We start from the raw sequence: 17,922 nt of genomic DNA, 5'->3' as shown, positions 1-17,922 counted from the left end.
GTGTAAGTGAGTGTGAGTGAGCATGTGTGAGTTAGTGAGCGTGAGTGAGTGAGAGTATGAGTGTGTGTGTGAGTGAGTGTGTGTGTGTGTGTTTGTGTGTGTGTGTGGGTGATTTTTCTAAAGTCAGTACTTACAAGACCCATATTCCTCTACACCAATATATTGTATTTTTTTTTATTATCAAAAACCAACTTGAACAACCCAAGTACAGAATTACAAAGTAAATCAAATGACACTTACCTTATTTTTCTTTTCTTTATTCCAATAGAACTTTTCCTGGATCCCGCATCATCAATTGTATATAGATTATATAAAATTACATATCAAAACATAACAATTTTTTTTTTTTAGAAAAGATCAAAATTAGTATCATATATAGAAAAAATCAAGTCAATTAATTAAAATAATTACATGTATTTAAATATGACATCAATTAAGAATTAAAAATTAAAATTAACTTTAAAAATAAAATAATTAGAAAATTTATACCATGTAACCTGGCCAGCCAATGTTACATTATTGAGTGAATTTGAAATTATGAGAATAATTTCCAGAATGCCTCTACTGGGACGATTGAGTCTTAGTTTTCACATCTTATCTGTAAACCCATGTTTCATCATCTGTTATGACACGTTTCAGTAGTTCGGCATTGTTATTGACTTCATTTAATAACTCCTGAGCAACTTCCATTCACCGCTGTTTTTGTTCGAAATTCAACAATTTTGGAACAAATTTTGCTGTCACATGTTTCATACCCAAAACATCCAAAAAAATTTCATGGCATGAGCCAATTGATATCCCAACATCATCAGTGACCTCTGATTGTGATTCGACGATCATTCATAATCATTTCTATCACTTTTTCCATGTTTTCATTGGTTTTTGATGTGCTGGGGCGTCTGGGGCACTTGTCATTTTCAACATCTTCATGACCTTGGAAACGCTTAATACCACTCGTAAACCCTTGCTTTACAAGTAGCAGATTCACCAAAAGCAATGTTTAACATTTTTAAAACATTGCGACACTTTATTCCATTCTTATAGCAACATTTAATACAAATTCTCTGATCCATTATTTACACAAATAAAAAATCACTGATTGTATCAAAACATGTGTTATCCTTTTTACAGCTGACAACAGACTAAACATCCAATTTGGCTAAAAATGTACAGATACTTTTACCAATACAGTTTACCAATACAGACATGTTTACCAATACAGTGAAAAAATCCTGAGAATCGGACTAATACAACCTGTGAAATTTCAAAATTCTTGTTACTTTTTTAACATACCATATATATATAGCAGGGGATGTATACCACTTATATTTGACAATTACATATACATATATTTTTCAGTTTATTAAAGTGAAAATGTAAGTGGCTCACATCTAACAAAATTGAAGAGAAACAGTACCACAAAATATTCAAACATTAGTAAGTTTTGTCTTATGCAGCAAAATCAATTATTGGGTTATAAAATTTGTTCATTAAACTTACTTTTTGTAATTATCTTTTTTTAAGTTAAATTTTGTTTAAAATTTTTTTAAATTCTATTCCTTTCAGGAATATGTTGGTTTTATAATTGCTATGAATGAAGTTGTCAAAAGCAAACCTTTGAGAGACTTGCCAGATACACCAATTTCAAGAGGCGTATGTGATGTATTAGAAGTTTTAGACAAATGGATTGATGATATTCCACCTATTGAGCAGCCTCAACGTTTTGGTAATAAAGCTTTTAGAACTTGGTGTGTTAAGTTAAAAGAGGTTAGTAAATATATATGTATTTATATATATATTTTTTTTTTATGTAATGTATTTCCATGTATAAATCAAGTAGTAATATGACAACTATGGATAACCTGGAAGTAATAACAGACATGCTGGGTTTCTGCAAGTTCTGCCCAAATTGGATAAAAGAAGTTAAATGTATGCACTCAAAGAGTAGTCATGATCTGACCTTCCTTATGCACTGTAATATAAAGGAAGTGTAATGTCTCATTAACATTGTAATTAAGGATGAGATATGGTTAAAATTCATTTAAATCAAAGAACCAGTCTAAACAGTGGATACATATTCATTCATTACAAGCTAAATTAATCAATTGTGCTCTAACTAATTGAAAAATGTGCGGTTTTTTGGACCTAAAAGTTTTTCTGACAGAATTCATGTTACCTAGAACCTCAGTAACATAAAATTTATTCATTTCTGAAGTTTAATATCAATTGATAATGATATTTTGGAAATCAGTTCCTAGAAAATGTACGAGATGCTCCTAAATGGCTTCTTCATTGTGACAATGTGTTAAGCACTTTGAGGGTCACAAAGACAGACATTAATTGAGCCATTTCAAGTGAGAGGTTGTCAATTATTTGTTCTGCAGCCTATGAGCACCGTCTCCCAACAAGATAATGGTGTGGCTGGTTACCCATAGAGTTTTGAAACTGTTAGTTTAATAATCAGTTATTATATCCTGGTTGTGGAGTTCTTCAGTAATGGTCTGCAAGCTATGTTCAGTAAGTGTGTAAGTTTGGTTGACAACTGTGGAGGCTGTTATTGCAGGAAAGTTTTAGTGCTTACTTGCATTTACATATGTACTTGTTCCTCAGTACATCCAGACTGTTAAAGATGGAATAAAAACTTAAATACAGAAATTTTCAAGTATTGGAAATCTACTACTTAAATCCTTTGCCATTTAAAAATTTTATGCTATTTTTCCAGCTTATATTAGAAAGCATATGTAATTTATTTGCATGGTGCAACTTAGGCCATGTTTTGTGGAGGAGTGTTGATTTTTAACAATCCTATAACTCTGGAGGTGTTGTTTTTAGATTGTTTCAAATATAGTTACAAAAGATTATTAAACACACTTAATATACCTATTTTGTTAATTAAAATGGAATTGTTATATTTTTTATTTTATTTTTAAGAAACAAAATATTATATAATAAAAAGGGATAATGTTTTGTATTTTATTTTCTAATTTAATTGATATTCTATTATTTTGCTTTATTTTTTAAGTAAATTTTATTGTGATAATGTTCTTTTCTTATTTTTTATTTTATTTTTTTTGTGTTGGGACCTTTTTTCGTTATGAGATACTTTAGGGATAACAGTATTATAAATCTAGAGAATTCATTTGATAGATGTATTTAATGACATCAATGTTAAATTAAAAATTTCTACAAAGTAGATTAAATATTTAGTCTTTTCCACCTTTCTTTTTAAATTTACTTGATCTTATTTTAGTGTTAATTAATGCTAAACTAATTAATTTTTTTATTCCTACGTAAAATTTGGTCATATATTTCAAAATTATATAAAATTCTACATAAAAGTGCTTTTATATTGCAATGGAACTGTTAAATGAAAAAGTCAGTGATTATTTAGGAACATAAAATTAAAGACATTACACAGACCAGGATTGGAATGATAATGCAGTAACTAAACCACTAAATTTCACTGGGGCAGAAAAGAAACAACAATGAATTTAGGAAGGAAAAGAACTTATAATTTTGTTTAATAGTATACGTGAAGTCATGCAAAACTTAACACAACATAGCATAGTCTAGCTTAATTTTCTGTGAATCAAAACTGTAATTTGAAAATCTGTTTAACAAAAAAAATTAATTACCATACTATACTGTTGCTTATTGAGGGATGATTTTTTTTAGAAAAAGATGACATTTTAACAAAACCAAAACATAACTAAAAGATGTTTAATGTAATTTAAAATATTTCATTGGGTTTTTTCCAAAATAAAGTGTAGCAAATTTCAAGCTCTTATTTCAATTTCTGGTAAAAGTATAACTATTTCAAATATTATTTCTTATTAATTACAAAAAAGCCATTTTCTTAAAGATTTAAATAATATATGTTAATTTTTTATCTGTTTAAAATATTAACTATACTTTTTTCATAAACTTTAAATTATTATTATTGTTAATTGTTATTATTGTTGTAATAAATTAATTACTGTTCATTCTGGCTTATTCCCACGCATAAGCTTTGAGCTATTTTGGTAAATACACAACGTAAAACAAGAAAACAAAACAGTTTGAAACAAAATCTATCTACAAGGAAAAACCAGACAATAGAGTCTAGTAAAGCTATATTTAAATATTTTTATTTAACTAGTATTAATAAAGAAATGGAGAATTATAGAAACATAAAAAGATAAATCATGATTTCTTTTTAACGTTTTCCCAAGCCTATGCAGCTTTTCTTCCCACTACACACCAAGCTGCTGAATCCTTTATACTATACACTTACACATACCATAAACACTATACCCTTACCCAGCAATTTTGTACTATTTTTTCTTACACTTTTGGTAATGTTGTGACCCAAGGTGAATACTACTGTGTGTAGTGAGTGTCAAACGTTGTCCTTTGGGCACCAGGGTGAACCCAGTTGTGTGCAGTCCTAGCTCCAGTAAGCTCTGCTGTTGTGAGGTCTGTTAACGTGCTACTATTTGTGGGAACAAAATTTCAGTTCCAATAGATAATTTTTTAGTGGTTGTTAGTCCACTTGCAAAAACCAACAAACCAGGGAGTTTAAAGAGACTTCGGGTGACCTTGTCAGCCAAAGATTTTTGTAATTGTAAAGAAATGAGTAATGTTACAGAGGGGGTTAAATTTTCCTATATCGGGTTTCTTGTGGTTAGGTACAACGAGGAAGGTAAATTCTTCTCTTAGGTTTCTCCCTTCCTGATAAATAAGTGTGTCATAACAGCTTGTGAGTCTTAGAAATCTGTGAAAAACTTAAGAGTGGCACCCTCCTAATTGAAGTTTACAGTGAAGAGCAATGTAGAAAACTCATAGCCCTTAACTGTATAGGGAGGGATGAAGTGACAGTTGAGCCACATGAGATGATAAATTTCACCAAACAAGTGATCTTTTGCCATGTTGGGTTGCCTGAAATTATAGAAGAGTTGTCACTACAGTCAGTGACATCTGTAAAGAGGATTATGAGAAAAAAAGTTTTGATTTGTCAACATCCTTGCTTGTTCTAACTTTTTCTAGTCTGACTGTTCCTGATCGAATAAAGGTAGATTACTTTTCTGTTCCTGTGCAACTGTATGTATCAAATACCAGATGCTGCTTCCAGTATCAGGTTCTGGTTACAACAAAATTGTTTGCACAAAGGAACAAGTTTGTGTGTGTTGCAGCCATATGAACATGATGTTAGCACATGTGCTGAAGTAGAATAATGTATAAATTGTAAAGGTCCATACTTAGCAAGGTCTTGAGAATGCCCCGCCTATAAAGAAGAAAACACTATTTTGAAGATCTTTACTGAATACAAAATGTCCTTTTTTCCTATGGCTAGTCAGGAATTCAGAAAATCCCTCAGCATGAGGAATCCTGTACAACATGGTTTTAGTTTTGTCCAGGCACTCTGTAACAATTTACAAAAAGAAAAAAATGCTAGTCATGCAAAGAACTGACTAAAGTGGTAGAAACCTTATCAGACCAAGTAATGTCCCTCATGGCTGCTATTGCAGCATTGAGTACTGGTAAGAGGGTAACTTCTGCTAGAAAGACTGATAGTGGTTTACCTAAACCATTTCAGTCATTACATCACCATATAAAATTCATGCTGCACTGACTACGCAGCAAACTACCGATATCCCTTGAAGGCATTTATTAAAAAATCATTGCCTGGTACGACATCACTATCCTCCCAGGCTTCCAAGTCCCCTCCACCATCTTGAGGTTTCTATGAGGATATGGTGGCAGATGAAGTGCCTGGAAGAGCAAAGCACTTCATAAAGGTTATAAAATCGAAAAAGAAAAAGTGATTGTATTTGATAAGTAATATGCAAGCAGAGTTTTTATACATAACAGGAAAAAACTATTTCTTATGGGTACAAATGTTATTCAGTGGAATTTTGCAGTCACAGTGAGGATATCAAATCCTATTAAAGAAGAAAGTCCATGATACTCATGATACTGTGTCAGCCAGGAAACTCACCTCTTATCCAAGGATAACTTAGCATGGTTATATATGCCATGCGAATTCCGCTGGCTGCAAGCATTCCTGCAGTAGCAGTGAAGGTATTGGCACCATTTAAAATTAATATCTGCAACTTGCAACTTCCCTCAAATTCTGATGTCAGCGAGGGTGTTCTGTCCAATCTGTTATCACAGATTCCGTTTCCTAGCCTGATGATTGGCATTTTAACGCCCATCACTATTTATGAGGCTTATCATCATCATGTTCTTCTTGAGGTACTATAGTTGATTAACTGAGGACAGAACTTGCACCTTTATTGAACGAGTGGTTCATTTTCTGATCTTTCCTTTTGTTCATCCCACATCTTCCGCTGGTGTGTGTCCAAAAAGTTCTTTGGACATGATCGCAGACCAGCGATCATTTCTGACCGACTATCTCGGTCAGAAATAGTGATTTATCTTAGAGTCACCCATGCAGATGGGTGGTTGGGAAAGCAGATTGTATTGGATACAAAGATTCCTGTAATTGTATGATAGAAGTGGCAGTGCATCAACCAACTAGTCATGTTTACAAACCAGATAGCTGATAGTGCAAATAAATATATTCCTCTAACATCTGGAAAGCTAAGGTGGCCTGTTGTCCCTTAGTGGGATGAAGACTGAAGGAGTGCGCTAAGGGATCATTGCAGGGTTTTTTGTAATTTCAATTGAAGGTCTATGACAAAATTGCTCTGTGCCTTGTGGAATGTGAGAACTGAATACAATCGAGTATTTCAGTGCGGTAAACAAAAATTGTGGCTAAATTATGTCTATACCATTTTATGGACAACTCCATCATCGGTTTTGAGGAGAAAAGTTCGGGTTACGTGTGGATCAGAACAGTCTCCATTCCCGATTGGACTGTAAAACAAATGGCATCTCTGTCACCCTGCCAATTGATCTGGTGCACACATTTGGTTCTTTATGTCAGTTTCCCTTATATTATAACATTGTTTTGAATTATGAGGTGTAAGTTACAGTAGAAATTATTTCATTTGTTATTGGAAGCTCGGAAAATTAATTAACACCCGTTTTTTTAAGGTATGCCTTGAATAATTCTTGTGACACTTCCTCTGGAAATATAATATCAGGCTTTGTTTATTATCTCATCTCTCAGATACTGCATTACGACATTTATTGTCTATTTACAATATGATATTTTCTGACCAGGTTTTTCCAGATTCTTGATCAGAAATATTGGTGATTCCTGATTTGATAAAGATTTCCTTGCCCAGTACATTATGCAAGTTGATGAAACAAATGATAAACCATTGTCTAGTGTGGTACCTTGAGAGAAATGTCTAATTGCCTTCAAGCAATGTCTCCCACCAAGGTAGATCATCTATCAGTCATTAGTTGTCCTGGAATCTGTTATCCAAAATGCCTTCCTACTTTGTCAATGTCTGGTAGCCATATTTCTTGATATGCAAAAGTCAAATGACACGACCTGTAGGAGAGGGATCCTAAATGCACTACAGGAATGAGGTATACAAGGGAATCTCCTTGCATTCATAAAAGGTTTCCTCAGTAGTTGTTCCTTTTGAGTTTGGATTGAATGATGGATGGTATCTGATAATTTCTTACTAGAAAACAATATCACAGGGAATTGTCCTAAATGTTACCTTGTTTGCTGTTGCCATATGCTATTGTAAACTGTATGTGGAAACCTGTTGTGTGTTCATTATTTGTAGATGATTTTTCAGTTTACATTGCTTGAAGAGCTACTGCTGAGAGGTTGCTTCAAAACACAATAACCTGTTTGGAATCATAGTGTACACAACTGGATTCACATTTTCTCTAGAAAACGAAATGCCTTTGCTTTTTCTGGTTGCTTTTTTCTGTTTTTATATGTGAACCAGTTAAACCATGCATAAAGGTTAGATCGTTAGGGTAACTTAGATGGGTAACACATTTAAAGGAAGAAGGTAAAATGTCTAAAAATGCTAGACATGCTGAGAGTTCTATCTAATATTCATTGGGGGGGAGCTGATTGAGTATGCATGTTGAGCTTCTACCAAGCTCTTGTCTGTTCCTAATTAGACTATGGCTGCATGGCTTATTCGTCGAATTTTTATATCGTAAATATGATTTGTTGTGTTAAGTGAATCTCTTTCATTTCATGTGAAACCCAAATATTCAGCTTTTTAATTAATCCAAGACATTTGATGTGATTTTCAATCATTGTATGTTGATATTTAACCTCCCAGCAATCTCTTGCAGAGTTATATGGCTATCTGATTCAACTATGGTTTTGATTTGGTCTTCATCAATTTCAGTAGGTCGACCAGAACATTGGTCATTTTTGAGAGAAAAATTTCTGGAATGGAATTTTTTAAATCAACTCTGACACATGCTTTCTGTTAAGCAATCAACACCATAAAATTCACATGTCTCTTTATGACTCTCAGCTGCTTTCTTGCCTCTCTGGATGTAAAAAAGTAAAATATATCAAAAATGTTTATTTTTGCATTCAATGTTAAAGACCATAAACGGGTGCAAATAGTATTATGCACAATTTGCCTCTGAAGTATGCTAAAAGTAAAAGCTATCAAATGCCAAAAGAAAAAATCATAACATTGATAGAATCCTTCAAAACAAAAATAAAGCTATCTATTTCTGCTATCTATTTAAAGCTATCTTATTTAGCTTATCTATTTGTGAAAACTGTATTTACTTTCTTACCAACCCCCACATTTTAGTTGTAACTCTTTTATATGGAATGTTTAAAATTCTATGTAATGTTCTGACAGTTTTACACTTGATTAATGCATACACTTCGTTTAGCATTGAATATATTCATGAAAGCCGAAAAACTGTATAAAACTAAATGAAGAAGGAGAGAAAAGATGAAGGAGAAAACTATAGAAAAGAAGGAGAGAAGGAATAGCCTACTCAAAATATATAATTTTATATTCTTAACTTTCGAAAGTGAATTTTCAGAAGATTTTCTGTCAGATGATTGATTCATTAGCTAAAAGAAATGTGTGTAACAAAATTTCTTTAGCTTCACCTTGATATTATTGACTGATTATGATTCAGCTAGCAGTAAAAACTATCATATAATTTATGTTCAGTAAAATTAAACATTTTGATTTTTTAATTTAATATATGTGATTGTGATTAGTTTTTTTTTTTTGCTTGACTGAATAAATTAACTTTTCATTGTTTTGCTTCTAGGAAGCTCAGGGTTTATTACATAAAGCATTGCCGAGTAAATATTACAGGGCTGTTCCTGAAATTCAGGAATACTTGATAGAGAGTTTTGGCAATGCAACAAGAATTGATTATGGTACAGGACATGAAATGGCATTTTGTATGTTTCTTTGCTGCTTGTTTAAAATTGGTGCTTTCACAACTGATGATAGTCTACAAGTTATCTTTTTAGTTTTTAACAGGTGTGTAATATTCTCTTTGTGAAAGATATATTATGTATGTATTTGTGATTTGTTGCTAATTTTTTTAACTTGGTCAGTCTAAACAGTTCTAAACCAGCTGATGCCAGGCCATTCGTGGCTGTTTTTTGCTGTTTATATGTAATTGATTATCATCCATTTGAAAATTATATGTAAAAAAAAAACTTATATAAGTGTTTGGATAATTTCATAATTATTTTAATTTTTGTTGCTATTCTGTTTTTTCTAGAATGATTTGATTTAGTAAATTCTGTTTAAATAGAGTTTTTGTAATCATACAAAATTTTAAGTATTAATAAAAACTATTCATAAGAAGTATTTACCAACCCAACTTATTGTGTGTTTATTATTAATAAATTAATAGTGAAGTGTTTTGGTGAAACAAGTCCAGAGATTGAATGAAAGCTCTGAGAACAAGCTCCCAAGAATTTTTTATGCAGTGCATTTTAATGATTGAGGTCAATTGTTTGCATTTGAGTCTTGTGTTAAAAACATTGTGTTAATAGGGAAAATTTTTTTCAACCTTAAGTAGTGGCTGAGTGGTGGAAGATTGCAGAAATTCTTCCACCACTCAGCCAAGAGAATGCACATAGCTGATTTGCTGATAGATTGGCATTTTCTGCAAATGTGAGTACATTGTGGTCTTCATACAGGAAACTTTTTAATTATTAGTAATGTAATAATAACACTTAAATGAATTGTAATGTGTCAAAATGGGTCACTTGTGTGTGGTGTTGCTTCCGCGCTGCTTGACCCAAGATTATATTACTCTTGTTATATATCTTTGCAACTAGTTTCATTCTAAATAATCAGTTTAAAATAATGATAAAAATTGAACAGGGTCTTAATTTTATTACCCATTCACTTTTCATGTGCTGTTTCATTTCACTATTGAAATTTATTAAAGAAATAAACCTCAGGAAAAGTACCCTTTGTAGATTAATTTAACTCTATATTTACACTGTTAGGACACGTGCAGAAAATTCTAAAAGTGTGATCTGTTATATCTCTCCCTTTTTTCCCTTCTTCTTGTCCAAAATGATATTCTTTTAACCTTTTCCCATCACAATGATCCGCGGTTGATTAGCGAAAATATGTTGGTATCTGATTGCCTCCCTTCATAGTCTTATACTACCCTCTTGTGAAAAAAATTTCAAAAAATTACAGTATATTAAAGAGATTTAACAGATTTTGACGAAAAAAACTGTTACGATTGGATATTTTTTATGCCTGTAACAAAAAAAAAATAGCAACAGTAAAAAATTACAATAATTTAATTACAGAATTTTTTTGCGCATTTCTACCGTGTTTTTTATCAGCGAAATTTTTTTTTTGCTTTGTGTTTATGAAACATAGTTTGCTGATTTTAAAAATAATACTTTCAAGCAAATCGGTTAAAAATTGGGCAAAATATGATGAAAAACCCATGTCATAAATCACAGATTAGTAACATATGTTAGTATAAGTGAAAGTAGATTCAGAAAACTACATTTTATAAAAATTCCCACCACTCAAAAGGCTATTCAGATTGACAACAAACCATTTTTACTGTATACTGTTATTCATTACGAATCAATATGTGTTACATGTTTACCGATATCATTTGTCAGAAAAGATATTTATAGACCTCAAGTAAAAGGGACCTATTTATGACCACAAATTTCTTTTTTTTTTGTGTGCCGTATATCATAATTTATTGTGTTTCAATACATCGATATGTTGCTAGTAAGATAAGCTATTTCTGTAAATAATAAATAAATCCGTAATCCTCATAGCAATTATAATACAAAAGTCACAATATACAATACACAAGCACATTTCTGAGAAAAAAATGGTCATATTCTTTCTAGTCTAAATAAAACATTTTACATCGCATAAATGTCGTTCAAATTGTGTAATAAAACTGATTCCTTTGTGAATATAAAAAAAAAATAACAGACTTAGATGCCATATAAAATGATTTTGTAACAGCGTTTTAAAACTGACACTGTACATAACCAGTTCCAAGGCTGCATGATCTGAAAAGGTTAGACCTATAATTTTGTTGGTTATAAGCCAATTTCCTAGTGATAGCTATTTCAGTTAGGATGTTTGTTATAAAACAAATAAAAATACTAGTGCTTTTTTTTTATAAGCTGATCAAGTTAATGTACTTAGTAATAAACAAAAGCTATTAATGATGATTGGGTTATTTAAAAAAAGATTCTTCGATTGCTATTGTAATTACTGCAGGTTATTGTAATGATCGTGTAATAACACAGACTATATAGCTACTTTTGTAGACTGCTGCCTGTAAGTCAAGATGCAATTTAATCATTTTTTTCATATAAGTTATTAAACTTCACATGTATTGATGTGAAGTATGAAATAACAACTATTGTTTTTTCATTACTCAATAAATTTGTATATTTGTTTTATTAAATTGGACGCACCAGTTTTTGTTATTTGATTGTTAAATGGGTGAGACTTGAGAATTACTGATAAGTGGCTTACGTGAGAAATGCCGAATAACTGAAAAATTGTTTATTTAAAAATGTCAAATTAGATTAGGACAAAGATAAACAGATTAGTTATGTTATAGAGTTAATGTTATTTCATGACTACATGAAATGTATAAACAAATCCCAAAAATATTCCCAGTTTCAAAAAGTTAAAAAAGTAAAATTAAATTAAAAAGTAGTCGAAAAGGACATTTCTCTGTATGACTTGACTTTGTAGGTAATGAAAAAAATTAAGAATAAAAAAGACTGCCATCAGATATTTAGAATCAATGTGAAGCAGATTATTAAGTTTGAAACTTGTCAGTATAAAATATAATGCAATCAATGCAATTAATTGTATTTTGGATAATATCATCAAATATAAACAGTGTATATAATAAAACATCAGTACACATTATATATATATATATTGTTCAGTGATTTTAAAATAAATGTCAATAAACTTTCTACATTCTAAAGTAAAATAAATTAAAATTATTAGTAAATGACTACGAGAGATAACAATGCAATCGTGTTATTTGCCCCCCTCCAAAAAAAAGTAACATGACTAATACACAAAACTTCTGAAAATTACAATAAATATTATTTTAGAAATAATTAAGATTAAAATGGCCGATTATTTAATTAATAATTATGAGAAAATGTATTAGGTACAATTAGTGGTTCGACTAGTCTAAAAAAAAATATATTTATATTTTTTTTAAAGTAAACTTGTTTACTTCTACATTTTTTTACATATGTTTTACCTACAGTTGATTTATTTTATGATGATTTATTCAGTATAATGGTGGTTGTAATTTATAGAAAGAAATCATGTGGTTGTTAAGTAAAATTAACACTTTCACATGTCACACAATTCCAGGGAAGGTAAGGTGTTGTTTAGGATCCTTTTACCTGTTTTTGGGTGACTCTTTAAGGTAAAGCACTTTTTTTTGCAGTATATATTAAGCCAGTCAATATACAATTGTCCAGCACAAACAACTGGGGGGATTTTGCATTAACCAATTATTTGTATGCAAAATCCTTCAAAACTCCTGAGGAATTTTGAGCTGGTGGTTGGTCACTTTGTGTAGAATGATCATTTGTCTTGTTCTGTAATTCCTCAGGAGATAGATTGCCCTTCTGTATGACCAATACCTTTCCTACCTTGATCCTCTCTTCCTCCTTTCTGTATTAATTGGGTATATCTGTAGAACTTGCCTATCCGTTATATTGTCTGATGAATGGAAGGTTTTGTATACTGACTCAGGAACTTTGTTTCCTTTCTTGTAATTTTGTATTAGGCTAACGAATAAAATCAGATCTCCTGATCACTCTTAAAATACTAATCAGTATTATGCAGAAGTAAGAAGGACTAAAAAGAACGACTTAAAGAAGCCTTTTTGCTGGCTTGATGCGAATTAGCCCAAATTAACTAGCATTTTCTTATATTACATAACAATGTAATCTAATCAATGTAATCAATGTGTAATCATAATCAATGTAATCATAATTAAACATAATTATGATTGTTTTCTGGTTTAATAAGCCTGTAAATAAGACATAAAATATCAGTTGAATATACAATATTTAATAAAATATTCAGAAAAAAGTTTAAATACATAGTTATTAGAAATGTTCAGTAAATTCTAAGACAGCTGAAATTTGGAATTTGATTGGTTCATTTTTAATTGACAAAAGTTAAAAGTTAATACACCTGCATGAAAATGAATCATCTTTTTAGGCATTCAGTTGCTTTTAAATTATTGTACAATTATAGTCCAAGGTATATAATTTTTCTTTAGTAGCCATCAAGATTTAGTTAATTTAGTTAATATTGTTCTCCCAGTTGTTTTTGCTATTAAACAGATCAAAAGTATAAATTCCCTGAGTACATAATATCTTAGATTTACCTGTCATAGTGTAATAAATTTTTGATGTCAAGATTCAAAGGGTTAATATGTAGCATAAATAAAAAAAAATTACTAATTCTTTATATGTAGGTATATAATAATGGTTTGTTTATTTTTCTTAGGTATTTAGAATTAGTTAGAAAATTACAGACTGTGTATAAAATGGAACCTGCTGGAAGTCGTGGCGTTTGGGCACTGGATGATTATCAATTTGTACCATTTATATGGGGAAGTTCACAACTTATTGGTATGTATAAAAAGTAAACAATTTATGAATCTTTTAAATTTAATGTTATTCTTAAAGTAATCTGATTCTTTCAAGTTAGTTTTTGCAGTGTTTTCTGAAGTTATATTAAAACAGAAAGCAGTGCATATTTTTTTACCAAGAAACTGTTTAAAAATTAGTCACTTCTTGTTAATATTTATAATTATGCTTCTTCAGATTGTTTTGATTTTGTTTAAAAGTGTTTATTTAGATCCTTTGTTCCATTCCAGGATGTAAATGCATCATTCTTTAAATGTATATATGATTAAACCTATAAATTTTTTTTTAAAGCATTTATTTTTACAGAATTAAAACATAAAGCTGTTATTTAAACATAAATATATGCTGTATATTAAAAAATGATGACTGGTTTGTTTTCACAGATTGCATTTTCTTCAACATATGATGGGCCAGTATTGATGGCCTTCTATTCTCAATCTCTTATATTGGCTTTATGTTGCTTTAATCCATTGACCAAAAACTGAGATCATGTGTAGTTGTACCACTTGTTTCTAATATATAAACTATTCTTTTAAGACCCCAAAAAAGATGACAAGAAGACAGTTGAGTGTTCAGAAGTATTACTTTAGTATATGTGCAAAGCCATCCTAAGTATTTTTAATCTGGCAAATGAATACATCTGAATTTGGACTGTAATAATTTTTCAGAAAATTATAGGAAAAAATGCAGTATACACCAAACCAAAGCTTGTTCCTTTTTATGTTAATTTATAAAAAGATTATTCAAACAACAATAAACATAAAGTTCACACTCTGAAGGAAAACTTGGGAAACATTTTTTTAGGCCTTTTTTTGGTATATGCTATATACAGCTATGCTATGCTACATGCCACATTCTACATGCTGTTTTCAGCCTCTCATCATCATTTTTTTAGAATGTGTGGTTTTATGGATGATGAAATATGGACCCTTAATTGATCCTCATCATGTTTCAGGTCATTTTGTCCAATATTTTTGATTGATGAACATTTAGAAAATAAATTGCTACTTCTCTATTCTGTTAAAAAATGAAATTATATTTTGCTAACTAACCAGTTTTAAACAGGTGCTAAAAATGTAATGCTGATATATATATATCAGCATTACATTTTTGATATATGATATATATATATATATATTTCTGTTTTGTGATTAGAAGTAATCCTGGCTGGCATAAGTGTGTAGCATCTCTGGGGGAACTATTTTGAAGGGAACAGTTTAAATATAGAAGAATAATAAATAGTTTTGATATAAATATAGATTCTTTGTAAGTCATGTGTGTGCGTGTCTTACCATCTCTCAGGAGATGATTCTGTAACCAAAAATTAGAAAATTTCATATAAACATGAGTCAAAAACAGTTGTTAGCAAGTTTTGGCTCGTGAAACATTTAGCCCTGCTTTCTGCTCCCACTGTGAAGTTAAATAGTACTAAAATTTGTGGACTACAAATTGAGGGGTAAATTTGGTGCTTCCTTATGGTCTTTTTAATTGAATAAAATTGGTTGCAGACCTCTATCTCACTTAGGTTTTAAGAAAAATGGGTTAAAACATAAAGATGTTTTGTTAGAAAATTCACTTCTTTAGGTTTGAAATAAAATAACTTAGTTAGTTTTCCAATAAACAAATAAAAATTTCCAGTTAACTTTGTAGAGAATTTAATTTTGAAAAAAAATTATGTAAATAACGTCTATTAAAATTAAACACAAATTTGAGAAGTTCAACTTTAATTAGAAACAAAACACAACTGGATCGGAAAAGTGATATGATTTTAAACAGAACAATTTTCATCAATGTTTGAACAATATAATATAAATATGTAGATTAAAACAAATAGAAAACTTATCCAATATCAGAAAAAAAATTAATTAAAAAAATAAAAATCTCATACTTGATTTTTTTCTAAAAATTATTAATATCAAAATAGTTACTTGATAATACTGCAAACGTTTCTTCAAAGCAGTGGTCAATGTGGCCGCCATTCTGTTCAATACATAGTTCAGCTTGGTGAATACATGCTAGCTGGGCACGTCTAATAGCATCATTATTATTCCTAATAGTAGCACCATCTTCTATTATATGATGTCTCAATTCTTGTCTGCCAATGTGAGCAGAATAGACTGATAACTTCATCCAACTCCAAAGGAAAAAGTCTGCTGGCATGAGATCGGCAGATTGAGGTTGCCATTGTAATGGTTTGTTTCGACTAATGCATTGCTTAATAAGTTTGTTATTTCAATGATTTATCACATCATGACAGTAGTGAGCAGGTGCGTCTACCTCTAGCTGAGAGCAAGAACCTCTAGCTCTCAACTATGATAGCTAATATTAGAGCTTTTAAATGAAATGCTTGATAAAAAGAACCTGTCTTTTGGATGCTGTGCTTGAGATAACTCATAACCAAATTCATTTTTTTGACATATAAGCCTTTAAATTGGTAATCAGTGTGTTTATGTATTATACATTGTATAATATGCAACAAAGGTTTATATGAGTGGTGATAATCATCAAGGTTATAGATCTTGTAATTTTTTGTTAAAAAAAAATGTTTCTTTAGTTTCCAGTTAGGTTATACAAGTCTGTGATTGTAAAATTGTCTGAAATATTTTACATTTTACCAAAATCTTTTACATTTTTTACCCAAATCTTTGATCAGCGATATGTCCTGTACCTCATTGACCAGAAATAAAATAATTGTTCCTTCACCACCAGATAAATTAGATGTTATGTGTGATGAAGAAATGTTTTCGAAGGCCTGTGCTAATGAACTGGATGATGGAAATAATGATTATAATCCAGGAAATGATGAATGAAACTGTTGGAGTAATCTGAATTAAATGAGGTGTTGGTGACTTAAACCTTCCTAAAGACTTTGCCGACGTTAAGGCTCAAGGTTGAAGGAAAAAATTTGTTTGCTCCTGTACTATTATTTACTGGTTTAGGAACAAAGAAAAAAATTCTGTTCAATATTTTTCTCAAGAAGATGAATTAGTTTACCGTAATGATGTACTGCACTCATAAAACAATTTCACATTGAATACCAGGTTCTGAATGGAGACTGTTCATGATTTATCAAAAAGGAGTCTTAAGGCAGTTCTGCATAATAGAAGTAAGTACACTTCTTTACCAGTTGGTCATTCTTTTGAAAGAGTGTTATGAAAATATTTTGTTACTTATAATTAAATTTCAAAGGATCAAGGCTGGACAATTTTTGACGATTTAAAGATAATTTCTTTGTTATTTGGACAAGGAAGTGGTTATACTAACAAATTTCCATGTTTTTTGTGCATGTGGGATAGCTGTGATTAAAAAGCAGCATTATACTAAAAAAAGAATGGCCACCAAAACGAATGTTAAGAAGTTAGTATGAAAAACATTGAAAGAGAAAGTTTAGTAGAGCCAAGCAAAGTTTTGCTTTCTCCATTATGTATTAAACTAGGGATAATGAAGCAATTTGTGAAGGCATTAAAAAACGTTGGGAGAGTGTTTCAAGTATCTTTGCAGTCATTTTTCAGATTTATCAGAAACTAAGACAAAGGAAAGCATTTTTGTTGGGCTGAATTAAGGAAGTTTATGAAAGTTGAAATATTTAGATCTAAAATCGAGGAAGCAGAAAAACATCTTGGAAATACTTCAAGGATACAGTTACAAAGTTTCTTGGCAACAAAAAATATGAAGATTATAAAAATATTGTACATAATACAAGAGGGGGATCAAAAAATAAGTTTCACCCTTGCCATGCTCTTGAACTGAAAGGGAAATATTAATGTCTTGTGGTGGTAGCAGTGGTTGTGTTGGTGTCTTCATGCTCTTCCAGCAGCAATTCTATACAGACATTTAGTACATCTGTAGTGTTG

The 17,922-nt window shown here is 30.7% G+C and overlaps 1 protein-coding gene across 1 annotated transcript in view; it reads left to right on the top strand.

Annotated features, from left to right (window-relative positions):
• Nucleotides 1-17,922, top strand: part of LOC142320628 (serine/threonine-protein phosphatase 2A activator-like) — a 36,342-nt gene that overhangs the window by 10,195 nt on the left and 8,225 nt on the right. Inside the window, exons 3-5 of the mRNA XM_075358642.1 lie at nucleotides 1,567-1,767; nucleotides 9,175-9,392; nucleotides 13,926-14,050. Of these exons, the coding sequence (XP_075214757.1) occupies nucleotides 1,567-1,767; nucleotides 9,175-9,392; nucleotides 13,926-14,050 (544 nt within the window). The remainder of the gene's footprint in view (nucleotides 1-1,566; nucleotides 1,768-9,174; nucleotides 9,393-13,925; nucleotides 14,051-17,922) is intronic.

This window comes from Lycorma delicatula, chromosome 2 (assembly GCF_047948215.1).
Source record: "Lycorma delicatula isolate Av1 chromosome 2, ASM4794821v1, whole genome shotgun sequence".
In the NCBI taxonomy this organism is placed as follows: Eukaryota; Metazoa; Arthropoda; class Insecta; order Hemiptera; family Fulgoridae; genus Lycorma; species Lycorma delicatula.
This window is presented reverse-complemented; position numbering and strand designations above follow the sequence as displayed.